This window comes from Triturus cristatus, chromosome 7 (assembly GCF_964204655.1).
Source record: "Triturus cristatus chromosome 7, aTriCri1.1, whole genome shotgun sequence".
NCBI lineage: Eukaryota > Metazoa > Chordata > Amphibia > Caudata > Salamandridae > Triturus > Triturus cristatus.
The window spans coordinates 260,566,853-260,586,037 of record NC_140590.1 but is presented as its reverse complement, the minus strand read 5'-3'; the positions used below and the strand labels follow the sequence as shown (position 1 = coordinate 260,586,037).

Here is a 19,185-nt window from a genome sequence, read left to right as displayed (position 1 = left end):
GCTGTTCAGGCAAAAGGCACATGCCCATCAGGGAAAGTCTCGTGTCCACAAGGTGCACTCACCAATCAGAACACGACTTACTGGGACCAAGAGGCATGAAGGACAGGGAAAGCTCAGACAGGTACAAAAAACTAACGGGTGAAGGAAGCCATGTGGCCTGAGAGGTGAAAAAGACCGACAGGTAATGGTATTAACAGGATGTGCACGTGTGGGAAACATATCAGGACACATAAGCACAGTAATAAAAAAAAAATAATGCACTCAAACAATTCTCACACGAAGTTTTTAGAAACAAACAAGGCTAAGCATCCCAGGTATTAACCAAGAGACACATCAGATCGCTCGAGCAAGAACAACTTTAATTTTTGACTGTTAGAGAGAAGTGAAGTTCTTTATACAGCTCAGTGTGCATTGAACATTACCTGCCATTTCAAACAGGTCTTTTTTGCTTTCACTCTCAAAGGTGGTTCCCATGACATGCTGTAAAGCCTTCTGAAAGATAAAAAAAAAGGTAAACGGGATAATAGATTAAAGCACGTCCTCTTATCACACATTATCTTGGATGTGTTCATTGGCTCAGTCGATTACCTTCAGAAAACAGATGTCAGCGGACACCACAGCAAGTAGTACTCCTAGCCCACTGTTAAGGTGATAAGCAGCTTCTTCATCAAACACTATGAATTGGCACTCAAACCTCTTTCCCTTAGGCACCTCTTATCCTGGGGACAACAGTTGACCCTAAGCACTTGAACCTCACAGAAGTGCAATTTTCTGGTCCGATCTACAATTATCTTGTATTAAGTTAAGTAGACTCTCCCAACACAAAGCGGTTTCTCAAGGATTGACTACTTAACACTGTTTTGTGGACTTGGTCTTCAGGAGTTAATGAGTAAATGGAACTAAATGCAACTAAGCGACCCTCCAAGCTTTGCCTGATGTCAATCAATAGAATCTACCTCAGTCCACACAGACTAGGTGATTACAATGCAGAATAAAAAGATAAAGAACTCAAGTCAACAATGATCAGCATCTCTAATTATGCACACTCCCAATACTAATCTGTGGGTATGCAACACTAAGCAGAGGCACAAAACCTGTATAAATAGAGTTTTATAAAAACTAAACATTTACACCATTTATGCCACAACTACGCTGTAACGCTCTAGACTCCCAATCTGGGCACATCAAATTATGTTGTGGAGATCTTTGAAATCTTTCCAAAAAGAGGGGCCTGAGGGAAATGCCACCCTTACTTGGGACCGCCCGATGAAGACACCACTAAATGATGCGCCAAGCACCTGACACAGACAGCACTGCGGCATCCCTCAACAGCAAACTAAACAAACAAGAGATCTCTGGCAGACAAGGACAACTTAGTGAGACTGGGGCGGGAGGGAGCGTCACCCAATGGTAAGGCAATCAGAACATAAATAGACCATGCAATTACATGAAATATAAAACTGCGCTTGACCACAAATAAATGTGGGGCACATGAAGCAAAGTAGTAGCGACCCCCCCCCGCACCCCCCAACACAGGAATTTAGGGGCACCTCCTCTAACATAGCATCTGGCCCCAAGGGACCTTCAGAGGGGATCTGCCTGCAAGTGTACACTTGGAACACAAAGCAGCACAGAGATGTGTGCAGGACAGAGAGCTACTCCAAATAAATCATCAAAACAATTGAGGAACTGAATTAGAAGTTAGAGTACTGAAACCAACTTGTCAGACGAGATTAAAGGCAGAATCCTACCTCTCAGCAGGCCCAAATAAAACCAAGTCAAAAATGCCAAAACCCACTAATTAACTTAAGACTGCTTAATTTCCAAATAGCTAATGCCAGGTGTACAAGAGCCCATCTGTCAAGCAAGGGACAAAATGGCCTCGCAATACCAGAACATAGTGAGAAAGTAGGATTTGAAGATCTGTTTAACTGAGCTCAAACTTGAGCTGGAGAAATCCATATCTGAAAAACTAAGTGCTGTGTCAGCAGTACTGGGAAAGGCATATCAGACACGATGTCAGACAAGCAATCTTTAAATCAAGGGCTCAATTCAGCAGACATCCTACTAGAGGAAAGTGAGGAAGGGGAGCAGGACCTACACACCACAATGGCCCAATTATAGCAAGCAATGGCAAAACCAATAGGTCTCGCCTATGTAAGAGCTATGCTTTAGCCATGTTGTACACCAGCGTGACTGCTGTTCAGTATGGCAAAAGGTTTGTGGAGTCCTTGGCATTGAGAGGAGGGGCATAGAGTGGAAGGACAGAGTTTCGGGGAGGCGAGTGTCGGAGTGGTGTAGTGTGGGGTGCAATGTGTGGAGAAGAGCGGAGAAGCGTTGAGGGGAGTATGCATGGTGTGGTAGCACACTGTCATTATAGGCAACATATTTACAAATGAAATTTCTATGACATTTGCACAGACATACAGTTTTACTGATAAAACCTTACCGCACACAATGTGTGGAAATGGCATCACCAAGTGTATTGATTGTTCCTGCTTCTATTGGTTTCAGAATTGTTTAAAAAATGTGCTTCGTTTGTGCTTTCTATTCCAATATATTCTGAAATATTTGCATAGTTCATTTACAGCCATTTTATATTTTGGTATGTGTGAGAAAAAAAGCATCCTATTGCCTTCCCACTCACATGGGTCCCCGGTAGAATTGCCAGATAAACCCTCTCACTTTGAAGTCAGAGAAATAAAAGTAAACATCAACTTCCCTTGGAAGACAGACTGACATTTGACCTCTGTCTTTGAATGCACATTTTTAAAGCAGGTTTATAGAAAACCTGCACTCATAGAAGAATACAAGGAGGGATGGTGAACAGGCTTTGCAACACAGGAGGGACAAAGACCTGGCAGACAGCTTAAAATAGTCAGCAAATAGAAAGCAAGCAATTGCGAGTTACAAACTTCATAGTCAATGGTATGTAATGACCGGAATGCATTCTCAGAGAAGCTTTCAGAATGTATTAGCCAACCAGAAAGCTGTGCTGTCTGGTAGGCTTCAACTTACAAACAGTCCAGGCAACTGCAGGACAGTTCTTCATATTTGGAAAAATTGGTTTATGAGGGAAAACATTTACAGTTGGAATTTGAAGGAAGGCACAGGACGTAACGTATGCATGCCTGAAGAACATTTTCAAGACGATACTGCAGCAGCCAGACATCGGCATATCCAGAGCCCATAGTGTGGGGAGGAATACTAGTGAACACACAGCCTACCTTAGGCACACAACTGTGAAATAGGCAGACTTTAAATAAGAGGCAATTGTGAAAAAAGCTAGACAATCCAATCATACCCTGAATGAAGGCTCCAAAATTCTCTTATATCAAGACTTAGACTCCAGCAGCTGCCAGAGGCGCAAGGAGCTGAAACCTATTACTTGTGCCTTCAATGATAAGTGGGTTTAATATAATACTAGACCGCAGTACACTTTACCTGGAAATGTGCTGAACGGAAAAGAAAAGGCTTGGAGACCAGCTTTGAATGCTTTAGACCAGAGTACTCACCATCCAATTAAGTCCCTCAAAATTCATCAAGAAGAGACAGAGAAGTAACTTAACAAATTATTACAAATGTGCCTATCTTAGGGACTAATTAGACCGGTACCTAAGAGACAGACACAGATGCCTAAAACGGTTTGCAGCTCCATAAGTAAAGTGTAGATCTGGGGGTGAGGAGGTCTTTTGAGGGGAAGATTTCACTTTGCAAAATGACAAAAAGGTGGTAATGAGAAAGAACAGGAAGGACATGGGAGAATGTTGCGATTTATTACTTTCATCTCTGAAGAGTTTAAATAAAAAGCACTGAGCTTGATCAATCGAGGGAGCTCCAGGGGCGAGCAGAACACAGAATATGTTCTGAGGAAACCTTAGCCTCAAGGGTCTACTTGCCAGAGCCAAACTGATAGGTGCTTGACCCCACCCAAGGTCGATACAAATGGTTATTGCAAAACAAAGATGTATATGTGTTTTGTTCAGTTAATAGGGTAGGAATCCCAAATGAAGACTATACTAAATAGGTGCATGTAAAAACTATGTCTAAAACGAGATACTAATCCCACCATTCAAACTAACATCAAAATCAGGGGTTTGATCTACCCCCAAACTAGAACTACATCAAACATCAAAACCCAGATATAGTGTTCCTTCAAGAAACCCATCTGAGATGTTGGGATCACTTTAGTATGAAACATGGTCTACTTCAACCAGTTCTCTAAGAAAATGGGAACCCTACCAGACTATTGTCTAGCACTCCAAAGAAGTAGGAGCTGGTTCCCTGTCTCATTATATAAAATATTGCTTCCATACCTGAGAAAATACTTGGTCTCGCTCTTCAAGTAGACTGACCGGCACTTAGGCTTTACACCCACCAGGAGCTATGCAGACATTACTCATTCAGAAAGCAAGGAAAGATTCAGAAGGCTGTGCAGCCTACTAGCTAATAGCAATACTCAATATAGATATAAAAGTATTCACAAACGTCCTGTCAAATAGATTGTGTGCAATAATTGCACACCTGGTAAATTCAGACCAGGTGGGAATTTATCAGAGATAGACAGGGAAGTGATAATGTTAGATTAGTAGTTCACCTAGTCAACAAAGGTGATTCCAGCTGTACCCTTGATGCCGGAGAGGCATTTGATAGAATCATCCAGAAATACATGGAAACACTTTTAAGAAGATCAAATAAGACTTAGAATGATCGAAGTGGATTATGACCAATTACAAATGCCCGTAGAGTAGTGTAAAATGTAAAAGGCTAGTCTTGTGTAAAGTTGCTTTAAAGAGAGGAATGGGAAAAGTTGTTGCATTGTCTCTTCTCTCGGATTTAGCAACTGAGCCATTGGCAAGAGCGTATTGGTCACAGGAAGAAACCCAGGAATAATGTTTGGTAGGTGGGGTTGAACAAAATGACTTGTCTATTCGCAGACTATGTTCTACTTACATCAGCCAACTCGATAAACTCACTAAGAGGAGTAGAGTTGGTCCAAACGGACTTTGAAATAAAAAAAAAATCACAGGTTTTGGAATAAATCAAGATAATTGCGAGATATTAAAATTAACTTTCTCAAGAGAGCGCAAGACAGATGCAGCACAATAAACTGAGCGATCCCGTCCCCAAAGATGGGGCAACAACTTGATAAAGAACCAGAATCTATATCGAACTAAAGATATGGAGATTCCCTATAGGATGGCCCAGCTTGCATTGTTACAGGCCAAACAAAGGGTGGACATCTGTTGGAAGAGCACTCTGGCACAGCTGCTGTCTTCTAGGCAGCAGATTTCCTTCAATGGGGAGTGGTAGAGGAGATGCACTTGCGTCTACAACCACGTACAGACGAGGGGGCTGCTGAGGCAATCATGTTGTGGGGGCTTCGTCTTGATGAATTTGCTGAGGAGGATGAGTTTAGCTCTGATGAGGGACCAGACCGGGTGTACTGTTCATTGTGTATTAAGCTTAGCGACTAGGCCTCCATGTGCTCTTGCGCCCAGTCATTCTGTGTGTCTGGTGTTTCAGTTCAGTTGCGTCTTAAATTAGATCTAAACTTTGTGTCATATTGTGCAACTGGAGTCCCCCCCCCCCCCTTTCAGAATGGTTTACGCATTGCTTGATTGTTTATTATTCCTTGTTTCTGATGTATAAAACTCAATAAGAAGAATTTGAAAAAACAAAAACACCAAAGATATGGAAGGGAGGAGCAGTGCTAACTGGCCGGGATTGACAAAACAAGTGATAATAGAATTAAATAGTTAGAGCTTGCAAAACGTATCATGGCAAGCCTTCATCATTTTGAATATTAATGTTCTGCCCAGATTGCTACATATTTTTCAGAATTTGCTGGTTCCCATCCCTAAGGGAGAAGAGAGACCTCTCCAGTGGGCGATGACCTTTGTCTGGACTGAAGGCAGAATTAGAGTAAAGGCCAAAATACTATAAGCATTAGGAGTGAAAAGAGGGCTAGCATGTCCACATATTATCACATACTATAGGGCAGTTCACCCAACAGTAATTGTTAAATCGACCATGAGGGAGATAGAAATGTATTCCTGCTGATAAGACCACAGTGAAAAGACAACCTGGATTAAAACGGCTTCACATGGGCACACGAGTCAATCTGAAACCTAGGCATCAATCTACCAAGCACCACAACAAATCTATATTAGTGTAAAGTTCCACCTTTATTGCAAGCCTTATGCATATCACTTGGGAAAGCTGGAAAGCTCCTGGTTAGGCTGAATGACCGCCAGAAAGATGAACTTTTATCAAGGCTCCTTTATGTGGCGCAAATCCTACACACTTCAATTTCCCAAACTGCCCACAGATCGAATGCAAATACACAGCTACTCTTTCGTGTAGAAAGATCCTGTTGCTAAAGTCCCTAGAGAAACACTTTACAAAAATATAGCCGAGGGCAGCCTTACCTTCCAGAATATTAGATCCTACATCCTAGCGGCAGATTCACCTAGCCTTAGACTAGAATCATAGTCCAGGAAATAAAGGCTGGGTTCAGGTAGCACACCATTTCTCCTAAATTCCATTGCACTTCATACCATGGATATCACAGACGGACTAGCCTGGAAGGAGCATATGCTGAATACACCTCACACTGTTAAATTACTAGCAAACACAGAGAATGCATACATGTTGCTCACCCAGTGGTATCTGCCCCCTACACACCTCAATGCAATGACCTGAAGCCCAGACACTTGTTGTAGAAACTGTGGCAAAAGGGGCACCTTCCTTCACATGTGGAGGCCATAACAGACCCTCTTGAACAACGTTAAGTAGTTAAGTTGATTATACCTAGATGTAGGATGTGTCCCAGCACTACAGAGCATGAAATGCAGTGTATTATTGTATTACCAATGTGACAGAGGTAAACGTTTAAAAATAAAGTGATATTTTTTTTATTTTGTAATAAACAGAGGGGTTAGAATGCCACTGCCATACCAACAAGGGTAAAACCCACACGGGAATACATAGTGGGGCCATGGCAGCAGAACAGGGTTTGACCTATGGGGATGGAGCAGTGGCAGATATCCTCGCAGGTCCATCCTTGCTCGGAGACACAACCATCAACCAGGTCCTGACCCAGGGAGAAGGGTGGGACACTCTTCTGGAATTGAAAAGATCCCATGTTAAAACCATATTGCATGGGGCGATCTTGACAGAATACTTGCTTGAGGGGCAATGCATCCCCCAGGAGTCTGCCGGTCACCAACGAGCCCCTGACTTTCCTGGAAGACCCCCGCCTTCCGAAAAAATTGGTCCCTGATCGCCTGAAAATGTACAAGGGATTGGCTGATCCTTATCATCAATACACCTAAAAGGACAGCTGACGCCCTCTACATTAAAATCCAGGCCATTGAACAGGGTATCAAAACTAATATCCTTTTGGCTACCTTTAAAAAGAAATTGGAGTAGACGAAAAATGAAATAGGGGAATATAAGGATTACCTATTATTATCCAAGGTGGACAAACTTCAGAAAGATCTGAAGAAGTTTTCCAGGGAGAAGGTCTACCCCTGCACCACGGATGAGTACATCCAGAAAAAGGTAGACGTTTTGAAAAAGGGCCAGAACAGGGATGGCAGAGTCTCAGACAGGACCAGGACCAGTAGTGATGACAGTAACTACATAAGGAGACCCCGGAGGAGTGGTAGAGGGAGGTTTTTTTTCCCGGAGGCGACGCCCCCAATTCAACCCAATATACCCAAACTATCCAGGCAACAACTTTGGATGGTCCCCTGTGTACCAACAACAATTCCCAGGAATGCAGGGGGACCCATTGACACAGTTCCCCCAGATGCCCAATACGTTTTTAGTGAGAGATCGAGAGAGAGGCAAACAGAAGGCAGCAGCGGGGGTCCAGTGGGAGGACCTCGAACAGAAGGTCACCAGGAGCATGGCAAGGGACCCATCGCCAGGCACGAGCAGGGAATGATCTCTTTAGTGATGAACCTCACTGACACCCAACTCACAGACACCCAAGTGGCAGTGCTTAACAAGGGTTTGGGTTTTGTACCCACCAACACTCTTGATGTCTTCAAGATTCGACAACTGGCGGCTTTCTTCCGCAATATAAGACTCAGTCTTCTTTGGAGACAGGGAAGAAGGAGTGGAACAAGGAGCGGTACCAAGAGGGGACACCACTTTTTGACCCAGATCCAAGTTTATACCGGCTGTGGGGTCCCTCCCCATAGAGGTGCAAACATTTGAACAGGCTGCGACTCATGAGATTGAAGAACTTGCGGGAAGCATTGTTACACTTACAAGTCGGATCGCTCCTGGAGCCACTTTCACAATTTTGTGACTTCTGTTTCAAACCAGTAGTCCAAACCAGACCAGCGTACCTGAAAGATACCTCTGATGTACTGCTCTTACTGAAGGATCTCGATTTTGATCCCGAAAAAGAATTCTTGGTGGGACTGGACATGGAGTCCTTGTACACCATTATACCGCAGATGGAGACGCTGGGTGTGGTAGAGGAGATTCTGTACTCTTTGGATTGGGATTTCTGTACTCCCAGACCTTTCATCCTACACCTGGCTGAAATCGCTCGGACTAAGAACTATTTCAAGTTTAAGGACACCTACTACCACCAGACTCATGGGACATCCATGGGGGGTGTTTTTGCCCCCAGCCTTGCGGGGCTATATATAGCAGCCTTCGAGGACCAATCCATCTACCCCCCCGGGAGTATCTGGAATAACATCAAGTTATGGCGACGTTATATTGAGGATGTCCTCCTTATCTGGGAGGGCAACAGACAATCCACTGACGAAGTTCTGGAGTGGCTGAACAACCGCAACCCCTTGCTCCTGTTCACGTCCACCATTACTAAGGAGAACCTTCCTTTCCTGGACCTCACCATCTTTCCAAAGGAGGGAGGCCTACAGACAAGAATGTTTCATAAACCTACAGATAGGAACAGTCTCCTGTCGTTTGAGAGCTTTCATCCCAAGTCTCTCAGAGAGAACCTACCTGTGGGCCAATTCTTGCGCCTCCGCCGTAACTGTTCCAACACAGGGGATTTTAGATCAGAAGCCAGAACCCTGCAGCACAGATTACTGCAACGGAAGTACCCACAACGGCCCGGAAGAGAACGAGAAACTGCCACCATGAAACACTTTTGAAACATGTGGAAAAACCACCCACAAACAGAACAATATGTGTACCCACATTTAACACAGCCTCCAGCAAGTTCCAGAAGATAATCCTGCGGAACTGGAGAATTCTCAACTACAATGGCCTACAGCTGGAGCAACCCCGGTTCTCTTTCAAGAGGACAGATCATAAAAGATATGCCGGTTCAGACTAGACCTTGAGTGCCCTATGCGAGACCAGGAGTAGCAGGCGAAAGGGGGTTAACATGGACCCTCCCCCCGGTGACGGGACATACCAGATGTGGGACATGCAATGTGTGCCACCTTACTGCTAACACCAAAACAGTGGACATCTGCCTCACCCACACTTGGGAACAACGGAGGCATACTAATTGCAACTTCACCAACGTCATCTACATGCTGAGATGCCCCTGTGACCTGTTTTACATCGGGAAGACCAAGAGGAGAGTGAAGACTAGGATCATGGAACATAGGTCCACAATTAGGTGCCAGAGGACAACCGGTCGCCTCACCACCCTCTATAAGGAGAAGAACCACTCGGCCGAGGATTTATTCTGGACGGTTTTGGATCAGCATAACCTGGCTTCAATAGAAACCCAGAGAATGCCCTCTTCGTTATGGAACAGAAATGGATCTACAGGATCCATGGTCATGTTGTGGGCCTAAACGACGACATACCTTGGAACAGCCTGAATAACCTGTAGGGTTCCTTATATACAAAGTAAGTGTGATGTATATGATTAATCAATCAATCACACCATACAGTGATGTTATTCCCCCCACCCCCTCCCCCCCCCATCTCTGGCCCTCTCCTGTCATATACCACCCCTTGAAGTATGTCTACCCCCATGGGTTTATTCACACTCTCCCGTGGCTGTGTACATTTGCTCTGGCACTCTCCAGCATCTGAGGGGGCCTCACAATCATACCCTAGCAGTCCAACACTGACTGGGGTTGTGAGATACTGTACCTATACTGATAGCGTTTTGTAAATCGGTACCATTAGACTGCTCCAACCCTTAACACCCCAGACACCTTTTTGTAAAACTTGTAGTTCCCCTTCTAAACTCTTGGGCAAAAGAAATTACCAGAGGAATTAACAGGGTTGCCTGACCGGTAGCCCCGCCAGGTCTACACTCCATACATCAGACACCCTCTAGACAAAAGGTATACCGACGCGCTACTCCGCTCCTCTCCCAACATGGGAACAGCGGTTGACACTCTAGTTTTTCCTGAGCCAATCTCCCTTCCGGTTTCCTTTCCACGCCCGGCACGTCCCTGATGACGCAGTTGTGGGCGTGACCAGAGGGAGTAACAGGACCTTGGCAGCGCCACAATCGGAACCTGCATGGCGCTGGGACAGACCCACAGAGGGGCCACAGCTCAGCTTGACAAAGTAAGGGGGAGCTTTCTGTAAAACAGACCCAATGCTGATCGAGAGTAGAGCACACTCCCAGACGGAGAATCTTTTTCCACCCGGCTGGGTTTGGTAATCTGTCTGCGATATAACTATCCTACAAATGGCGCGTTGTTTCTGCCACGCAGCACATGTGGGGCGACCCTGACATACCCTCCTGTCAGATTGGGGAGTTGTATGGTCTAACAATAACGTTCCATCTTTATGATTTGATCCACTGTGTTTCTTCATCTTTATTTCTTGCAGAGTGTGACGATATGGAGCTGCCCTCGCTAGTTCACGTTTAGATTTTAAATGAACTTGGTAAGCTTCACATTATGCATGATGGGGTTTCCAGTCTCCTAGCAACGACGCCCGTTTTTAATCAGTAATATTGGTTTTATCAGTGTTATTTAGATGTGTAATTAGCACATTTTCCCTGGGAAGTTAAATGAAACAAAAGCATACCGCCGGGCATCTTTATCACTTCACGATGTCCTGAGCTGGTACCATTACGCCCTGTTAATACTGCTGTTTTTATGGGGGGTTACACATCACTATAGTTGTTACCATTTATTGCACAGAGGGCAGACCACTTTTCAAGTTTACACGTGTTTTTGTTAGTTATCTTACAGGTTCCTATTGGAGAGCAAGGCGCTCTACCGTATGTTCTCTGAGTAGTTACTCATCAAGGGTTTCTTCCCTTCACCCCTAGAATAAAGGAGGTATGGTCAGTACCTTTGGGATCATTTAGTAGTGTGCCCTGATGAAAAACGAGTTATTAGATTGTGCCGGCTGAAACATGTCGATGGTTTTTGCAGAGTGGAGGGGTTGGTAACTCATAAGTTTTCCATACCACCATCCACTGGTCCTGGTGTGACCACTTTTACTCTGGACAGGGTACCCAGTATTAAAATTGTTAGACGGGACTCCGTGTGGCCAGTTTTTATCACTGTCTCTGCGCCTATTTTCACTTATGATCCCACATTATCTGTCATCTATTTGTTGTATTGTCTCCCCCCTCCCTATTGCTCCACCCCCAGCGTTGGACTGCGCGGAGGTGTTTTATCAGCCCTATGATGAAGCATGACACAGTTTACTGTGTGTGAGGGCAGTTTTTACACTCCTGTGTGATTCCCCCACTCCTCTGACTTACAGTATTTCATGTACACAGTCCCTCTTCTATGTTGTGGTTGTTGAAGGAGGTCGAAGCGGGACTTAATCCTCCTACAACTTTTTTTCTGTGCGAGGTAAAATAAGAAGGTTCACCAACAGACAGTGTATGCTCACCAGCAATTACAAACACTAGATTACATTGCTAAAGACTGCTGATGTGAGCCAGGTACACGGCTATTTTGAGTACCTCGGACTAGAGATCATGGCCAAAGTATAAGCCCAACAAGAGTAACTCCCTGATTTATTTACTGTTCACAGGTGTTTTCGTCCTGAGCAGCTCACACAGGAACCTCTTGCATACCCTTCTTCACCTTTTATGGCAAACATATAATGACCAAGGTAACAAAACAGCACTGTTGCTCAACTTTGAAAAAGCATTTCATAGAGATATGTGGGGCTTCTTATTTGAACCATGGATCAAGCATGAATGGGGTGAGGCTCCATTTACCAAGGTTAATGGCTATACCAAGCACTCTCAGCCAGAATAAACTATGATGGATTTGGGTTGGAACAGTTTACTATTCCTAGAAGAACACATCCTGGCTGCCCCCTTCCCCACCACTGTTTTTTCTGGTTTTGAATCTTTTGGCGGCTGTCATCAGGCAATATAACGTATTTATGACATCCCAACATAACTAGTCTTGATAAAGTTATGTTATACACAGACAGTATAATACTGACAATACCAAAACATGACACCTCTACAGTCACTATTGCCTAGTCGAGCTGGTTGGTGGTCCTATTCTCAGCCACCTTGGGCTAGAAGTCTAATTGGTACAAGAGCGAAGCTAGGTCCAGGTTTAGCAGACAACCAAATTACCGACAATGTGTTAAATGTTGGTAACAAAAAAAAACATGGAACAGTTAATGATACCCATATTACCCAAAAGAATCCAACCCCACTTAGAGAATACAACTGATTTTGCAAGATGGAGCAAGCTACGTCTCTCTTCATGGTGGAAGAATACGAACTGTTAAAATGGTAGCTGCATTCAGGTTTTATTCTGCATCTGTATTGGCTTTCCATTCTTTGCTACAGATAATTGAAAAACTTGTAAAAGTGTGTGTATGGGATGGCAAACAGGGATTATGTCAAAACGGTACATAAGCAAGACCTCAGGTAGCCTGATTATGAGGCCCATCATCTCTTGAAGATTATTCACGTCTTAACTCACTTTTGAAATGCTGGAGTTGGACAAAATAGAGAAGGACATGTTAGATTATCTTGTCTGGTGCATAAAAGCATACGGTATGGAACAGACAAACTGCCACTGGAAGTTGGCAACTCAATACATATTTCTATGTTACTTCTGTAGTAGATGCAAAAAAGGGGACCATGATATTAAAAAAAACCTTAGGGTTTACAGTGCACTACACACCCAGGAAAAACTGGGAAGTCATTAATACCTCCTGAGATATTTATACAGCACTTTCTGCTTTTTGGGAGTTGCTCTAACATCCTACTCATGAATCAGAAGGAGATGGCTAGGCACATCGCTGGCTGCGGCAAAGTTATGTACCTTGGAAGGAGAGCTCACATGACACCAACGTGTGGAAAGCAGCTTTCTGAAATGATGGTATTGACTACACAGGAGACTAATTTATAGACTAAATGATTAAGCCCAGATCTTTGAGAATGCCTGGTAACACACCCCAAAAGGGTACTACTCCGGGAGAATGCGCGTCACGGGCCATGGTGGCAAACGTTCATCACTTTATCCTCTCTCCGCTTCAGCTAATACCCTAACAAAGAGATACACTGATGTTATTCTAGAGTGACAGTTTCTATTGCTGAGAACATTTTATACTTTTTAATTTGTTCCTGTGCTTTATTACCATTTATAATTCTAGAGTCATTAGCTAGTGACTTTTAGCAGCCATATCATTGCCGATTACCTCGGACCGCAAGAAAATGCCTCACGAAACCAATTTGCACTTTTTTCCACCATTTGCTGCTTCACTGTTTCGTGTGGCTGTTACTTCAGTCCCATACATTTAATGTTTAGCACTTTATCAGGATAAAACTAATCTAACATATAAAAAAATAAATAGAAACCGACCAGAAAAAAAGTAGGTTATTTATGAGGATAACAACAATGGTTGTAAAGAAAATGTGAAACAGATTCTGGAGGTGCTGGGGAATGCAGCAGATATGGAGTTGGTAGCACACTATATTATAATGGTGGGAGTGTAAAGCAGGACTAAGTGGAAGAAGAATGGAACAGGGTGACGACTGATATCAATCCCATAGTACATCGCTGGGAGCACCTCAAGATATTAAGTTAGCCTAAGATGAGGCTGAGGTTAAAGGACTGGTGGGTTTGAAAGATGGTAAGTGTATCAGGAAAAGCATGTCAATCTTGGACTATGTGCCTAAGGACATTAATTTAGAAACAAGTTTGTACAGTGAAGGGCAAATCCACCAATGTTTAGTAACAAATAGACAAATTCACACTCTATTATAAAATATTCTTCAAGCAACACAGGCCCTCTGTGGGTGTGAACACTGTAGATATGCAAGGAAGTAGCATCAGGCCCAACTGAGCTGCCTGAATGGTCAGCACCTATGGGGGTGGCAAGCAAGACAGGTGGCAAGATGAGAAAGCATGCTGATTTGAGGGATAGTAAAGCAAGACTATGGCCCAAGTGGCAACAGTCTCTGAATATCAGTGAAATGCTTGGAACCATTTCAACTCTACGTCTCTTCTGCCTATTGCGAGAGAACTTTGCGTCAGTCATTAGGTCATCTCAGCCCAACCCAATTAAATTCGTATGTCTCTCCCCTGGCTACGATTGGTAGGAAATGGAGTTTCAACATCTGGTCACACGCGGATGATACCCAGTTGTTGATTGCGTTTGAGGAGAATTATGAGACCATAAAAGTAACCAGAGCCACTGCCTCTGAGAAACTGCGGACTGGATTTCAGGCCACTGCCTGAAATTAAACGCCGACAAATCAGAAATACTGCTCTTTGGCAACATACCTTCAGTCTGGGACACAACTCGGAGGCCCCAGCCATTGGGCACTGCCCCAATGCCCACAAACATGTGGTGAAAAATCTGGGAATCCAGGTTGATAATGCACTAAACATGCAGGACCAAGACCGAGCTCCTTGTGGGAAATGTTTTGCCACGCTAAAACTACTCCGGAGACTTTTTATGTTGATTCTTTTAAACTGGAGGAAAACCATTACCCAGGACCTACTGACCAGCAATATGGACTATGGGAATGCGCTTTATGTTGGCATGGCCAATTAACTTTTTTCGCCACCTACAGGTTGTTCAGAATGCTGCAGCCAAACTGGTTTGCAACAAAACCAAGCACAGATCGGCCTCGGCCTGTCTGAAAGATTTCCATTGGTTGCCCTCGGCCTGTCTGAAAGATTTCAATTGGTTGCCTATCAGACAAAGAGCCAAATGTATGCTCTTATGCAATGCGCACAGAGCATTTTATAAACTTGGCCCCAGAATACTGCAGGACAAACTGGAATTCTATGTTCCCTCTCGCGAGCTTAGGTCTGGCAGCCACGCTCTAGCCAAAACTCCACATATCAAAAGAGTCAGAGCGAGAGGGTCGCTTCTTTACCTCTCTGGCAGCTATCCACTGGAACAACCTCCCATTAGAGCTCGTCTTATTGATGATCACATGAGTTTTAGAAAGAAGCTGTGGTTCTTTTCATGACTCAAGTAGTTATACCCTTGGATTATGGCTCCAAATCCGATGTACGTATCATATATCACATTTCCCTCTAAACAGTTTTCCATCCATCCTAGCCCCGTGATATGCCTTGGGATGAATGTTACGCTTTACAAATACAAACCTCACGTCCTTTGTCTTACTGTTTGGTACCTGTTAATCAAGGGCATGTCTTTTCCTTGGACATCAGCTTAAGTGCAATTTCTCAGAGCAGGGAGTATCATCACTTTTGGGAAGGCGACGGTGACCTACTTTTAAGATGATATAGTAATTAATGAGTTAACAAAAAAAAGGGTAAAAGGCTTATGCATGTGGGCCGAGGGACATGGTTTACCCTTCTTCTCCAAAAGGTAAACAGTCATCTTAAAAAGGTGAGTTTTACACAAGTGTGATAAGTGAGAGAATAAAGGGGCAGTGTATATAAATAATACTGAGGGCGGATTCATCAATGGAAAAGGATAAGCTCTGTATGCCTCCTTGGGTGTTGATAAATGAGTGCATGCAACTAAAGGTGCGAGTAGTTTAATAAAGAAGGGACAAGGATCCTAACAGGAAGAGGAAAGCCCGCTGGAGTTTGAGGAGATGAAGTTTAGTGTAAGAAATGCCAAGGTGATGCACTAATCTGATATCATGTGTCATACTTTGTTGACCAAGGATGCCAGTCAACATGGTTTAGGAGCAGTATTGAATAAGATTTTTTTTTAAAAGCTCATGGTGGTGAGAATTTATTTTGAATCAAGGATTTTGTTGCAAAGGTAAAGAAACAATATGTTTTCATCAAAGTAAGGCACTGGAGATATTCTGGGTGTCAGTAAATCACAAAATGATCATGTGATATACAGCACAAGGTGGCCCTAGACCACAGTTCACAAACAGCAAATCCAAGGATTGACAGATTGATGCCCAGTGTGCAAGACCACATTTTTACCATGTGACAGTAGCGAGTCATAGGAGCTTGTTACACTAGTTTCCACAGGTTGTGGTAAAGGAAGATTACGTAAGGACAATGGTTATTATGAGGGAAGTGTACAACCTAGACAGAACAATTCATGGCCCTGGATGACTGTTTGGGGAGGGGGAGGCATAGGGGTTGTGGGGAGCAAAGTTTGAATTATTGGTGGGAAATTGTTAACTCTCACTCAAAACAGCTGGTTGTAGAATTTGTCAGGGATGTGACCACAAGAAGAATCTCTAGATTTTCGGAAAAAGCATTTAAGAGCCACAATTTGCTTGAGGAGATAGTCACCATCCACAAAATATGCTTATGATTTGAGAGGTGTTTTCATAAAGCGTAAAGACACCCTAAATGTGTTCAGCTATGTACAATTTAAAAGCCAACAATTAGATGGAAAGAACAAACTAAATGTGCAAAGTCTGTTTGCAGTATGGGGCGGAGGGAGATGTCCGAAACAATAGTTGAGGAGATGTCCTAAACAATAGTTGAGGAGATGTTGGGATTGTAGAAGGCAGTTAATTTGAATCCAGGTGCTATAGGTCCAGAGGCAAGATTCTATTCAGGATTCCATTATATAGTGTGGGAATATCCAGTGATAGCAACGTACTGGGCGAAGCTCAGCAAGGCCATCATTGGTTTAACTGGTTGGGTTAATGAAACTAGAGAAGTGCCTCCTTGGTTTAAAGCCTAGGAAACCAAAATAATATGTGTGTTTCTGAATCCGGTGATGCTCCAGGGCAAATGCCTTATAGCTACAAAGACTGGAAATTAGCTAGGGCCACTGAAGTATCCCAGCGCTGCAGAATTACAAAAATGGGATGAGACCGAAGTATCAGCATGAATTTGACTTGCAAAGCAAACGCCACAAACTGCCCAATAAGCAGAGCTGTAGTGACTTCAGAATAATTGTCTTGTACTGATCGTTACCCTATATTACTCCCGCCTCTTCTCCCAAGCATTGATGACATAGAATACATGACCTGTTTGCCCATTTTAATTACTATGCTTTATTCTATATGGAAACGGTAAGGATGCGGATACCTACTGTAAAAGGACTATGAGTTTCTTACCTCTAGTATTCATTTTTAAAGTAGGTGTGAATTCTATTCAAGACTGAGGCAGTTCAAGAAGACTAGATCTTTATGACCTAACTCTTGGGTGGAGGAAAACATTGCCTTGGATGGAGTGCTTTGTATTGCTTTACTCAAATAAAGAGTCTTTCTACTGCTCAAGTGTAGAGGCTCTTTTTTTCAGGCCCCTTCCAAATTATGCCAAGTGCAGTGCCATTTGAGAGTGGATAACGCAAAGGAGCAAATCAGGTTTCAAGCAAACTGCCCACAGAGAAATGCTATGCCAAACTGTGATCCATTTGGGAAATTATATACAGCGAGTAGCAATCCCTGGTGACAGAGGATCAGCCAAAGATATTGCGCTGCACATTTCCCCAATAAATTAAGTTTTGAAAAACCACACAGGGTGCACTAAAACCTTGTGAAATGTTTCCCCCTTATGGGATGACTGAGTATACTGAACTATGAATAGGAGTGATGTACAAACAACAATCCATGGGTGTTTTTATGCATGGATTGAAAAATGTCATGAGACCTCAAGTGATCTACACAAAAAGAACACTACTGGCATGCCACAGGTCTAATCTGAGGGGGAGAGAGGTAGCGGATTTATGCTGTGCTAATTCTGGGTAGGCTCTCTTAGGAAAGGAATGTATACTGTTTTGTCAACTATAATTTTGTATGTATTTATCATTTTAGGACTACGCCGAATTGCTTCCTTGTAGGAATCCTTATGCTCCTTACAGGAGCCATGAGCTGGGAATGGTGACATGCTAATGATAAAGGCTACAAGCATGACTAGTTGACTGGGAAAGGTGATGCCAGATACCGTAGGTCTGATCTGTGTATTAATAAACGTTCCAAAAGTCAATAGGTCCTGCATACCTATTGTGAAAAACCAATGTTAAGGCCAACAGGCTCCGGTGTTAATACACTGTGATAAACCCTAAAGATAGATTTTGTTACTTTGAATTTCACATATTATGAATTTCACATATTACTTTAGAAGGCAATTGTTTTGATGTTGGTTGGCTCCCTTAACTCTGGGGGTAGAAACGTTGCAGTGTGAAAATAGTTGCTAGATTCTTATGAAGGCCTGACAAGTATAGTTGTCTGCTAGGCTCTTAATAAAACAAACAAAATATTCATTCATGCATACATATATATACAAAGAGATACTCTGGGTCAGCCATCCTCTGCCACTGGTATGCTCATGTGTCTATTACATTCGGATTTGCCTCATGACAGCATACGGCAAGGGCCAATAGGTACGCAATTAGTTCCATCATCAAACTAAAATTGAATGTGCTTCTCTGGTAGGTCTGGTGGGCCGGTCCTGGAGTTTTCCATTTCTCCTTCGTCCCTTGCATGCCTTTCCTCCTTTTTGTATTTTTTTTAAATATAATTTTCTTTAGACCAACAGCAAGGGGGCACTGCTCTCTTCTGTTAATTTAATCTGCAGGGTACCGCATCCCACATGGCCAATGGTTTTAAACCGAGTGATCATCTTGTAATGGTTTTATACATAGTGTGCAACTGTTTTACCATTTAAGATGGCAAGCACATTTAGAATGAACCACTATGCACAATATAATTCCAAGATGGCCACTGAGTACGAGGATTAGCTATCGTTTTTTTTTCAAAACCTGAAAAATCGATTCTGTGGGATGTTTCACCTCTTAATTTTTTTTAAATCCTAAACATTGCCAACTTTGTGATGTTTTTGAAATTAGGAAAGCTCATATGACACACAG

The 19,185-nt window shown here is 43.2% G+C and overlaps 1 protein-coding gene across 5 annotated transcripts in view; it reads right to left on the bottom strand.

The window, feature by feature from the left end:
• The window catches only part of SCAF1 (SR-related CTD associated factor 1), a 301,034-nt gene that overhangs the window by 242,963 nt on the left and 38,886 nt on the right, over positions 1-19,185 (bottom strand). For 2 of the 5 annotated variants that reach the window (XM_085616151.1, XM_085616152.1), the window contains exon 3: positions 423-492. The exons of 1 other annotated variant lie outside the window; for it this stretch is intronic. In XM_085616151.1, the coding sequence (XP_085472277.1) occupies positions 423-492 (70 nt within the window). The remainder of the gene's footprint in view (positions 1-422; positions 493-19,185) is intronic. 2 more of the 5 variants (XM_085616154.1, XM_085616153.1) reach the window with 1 other exon arrangement.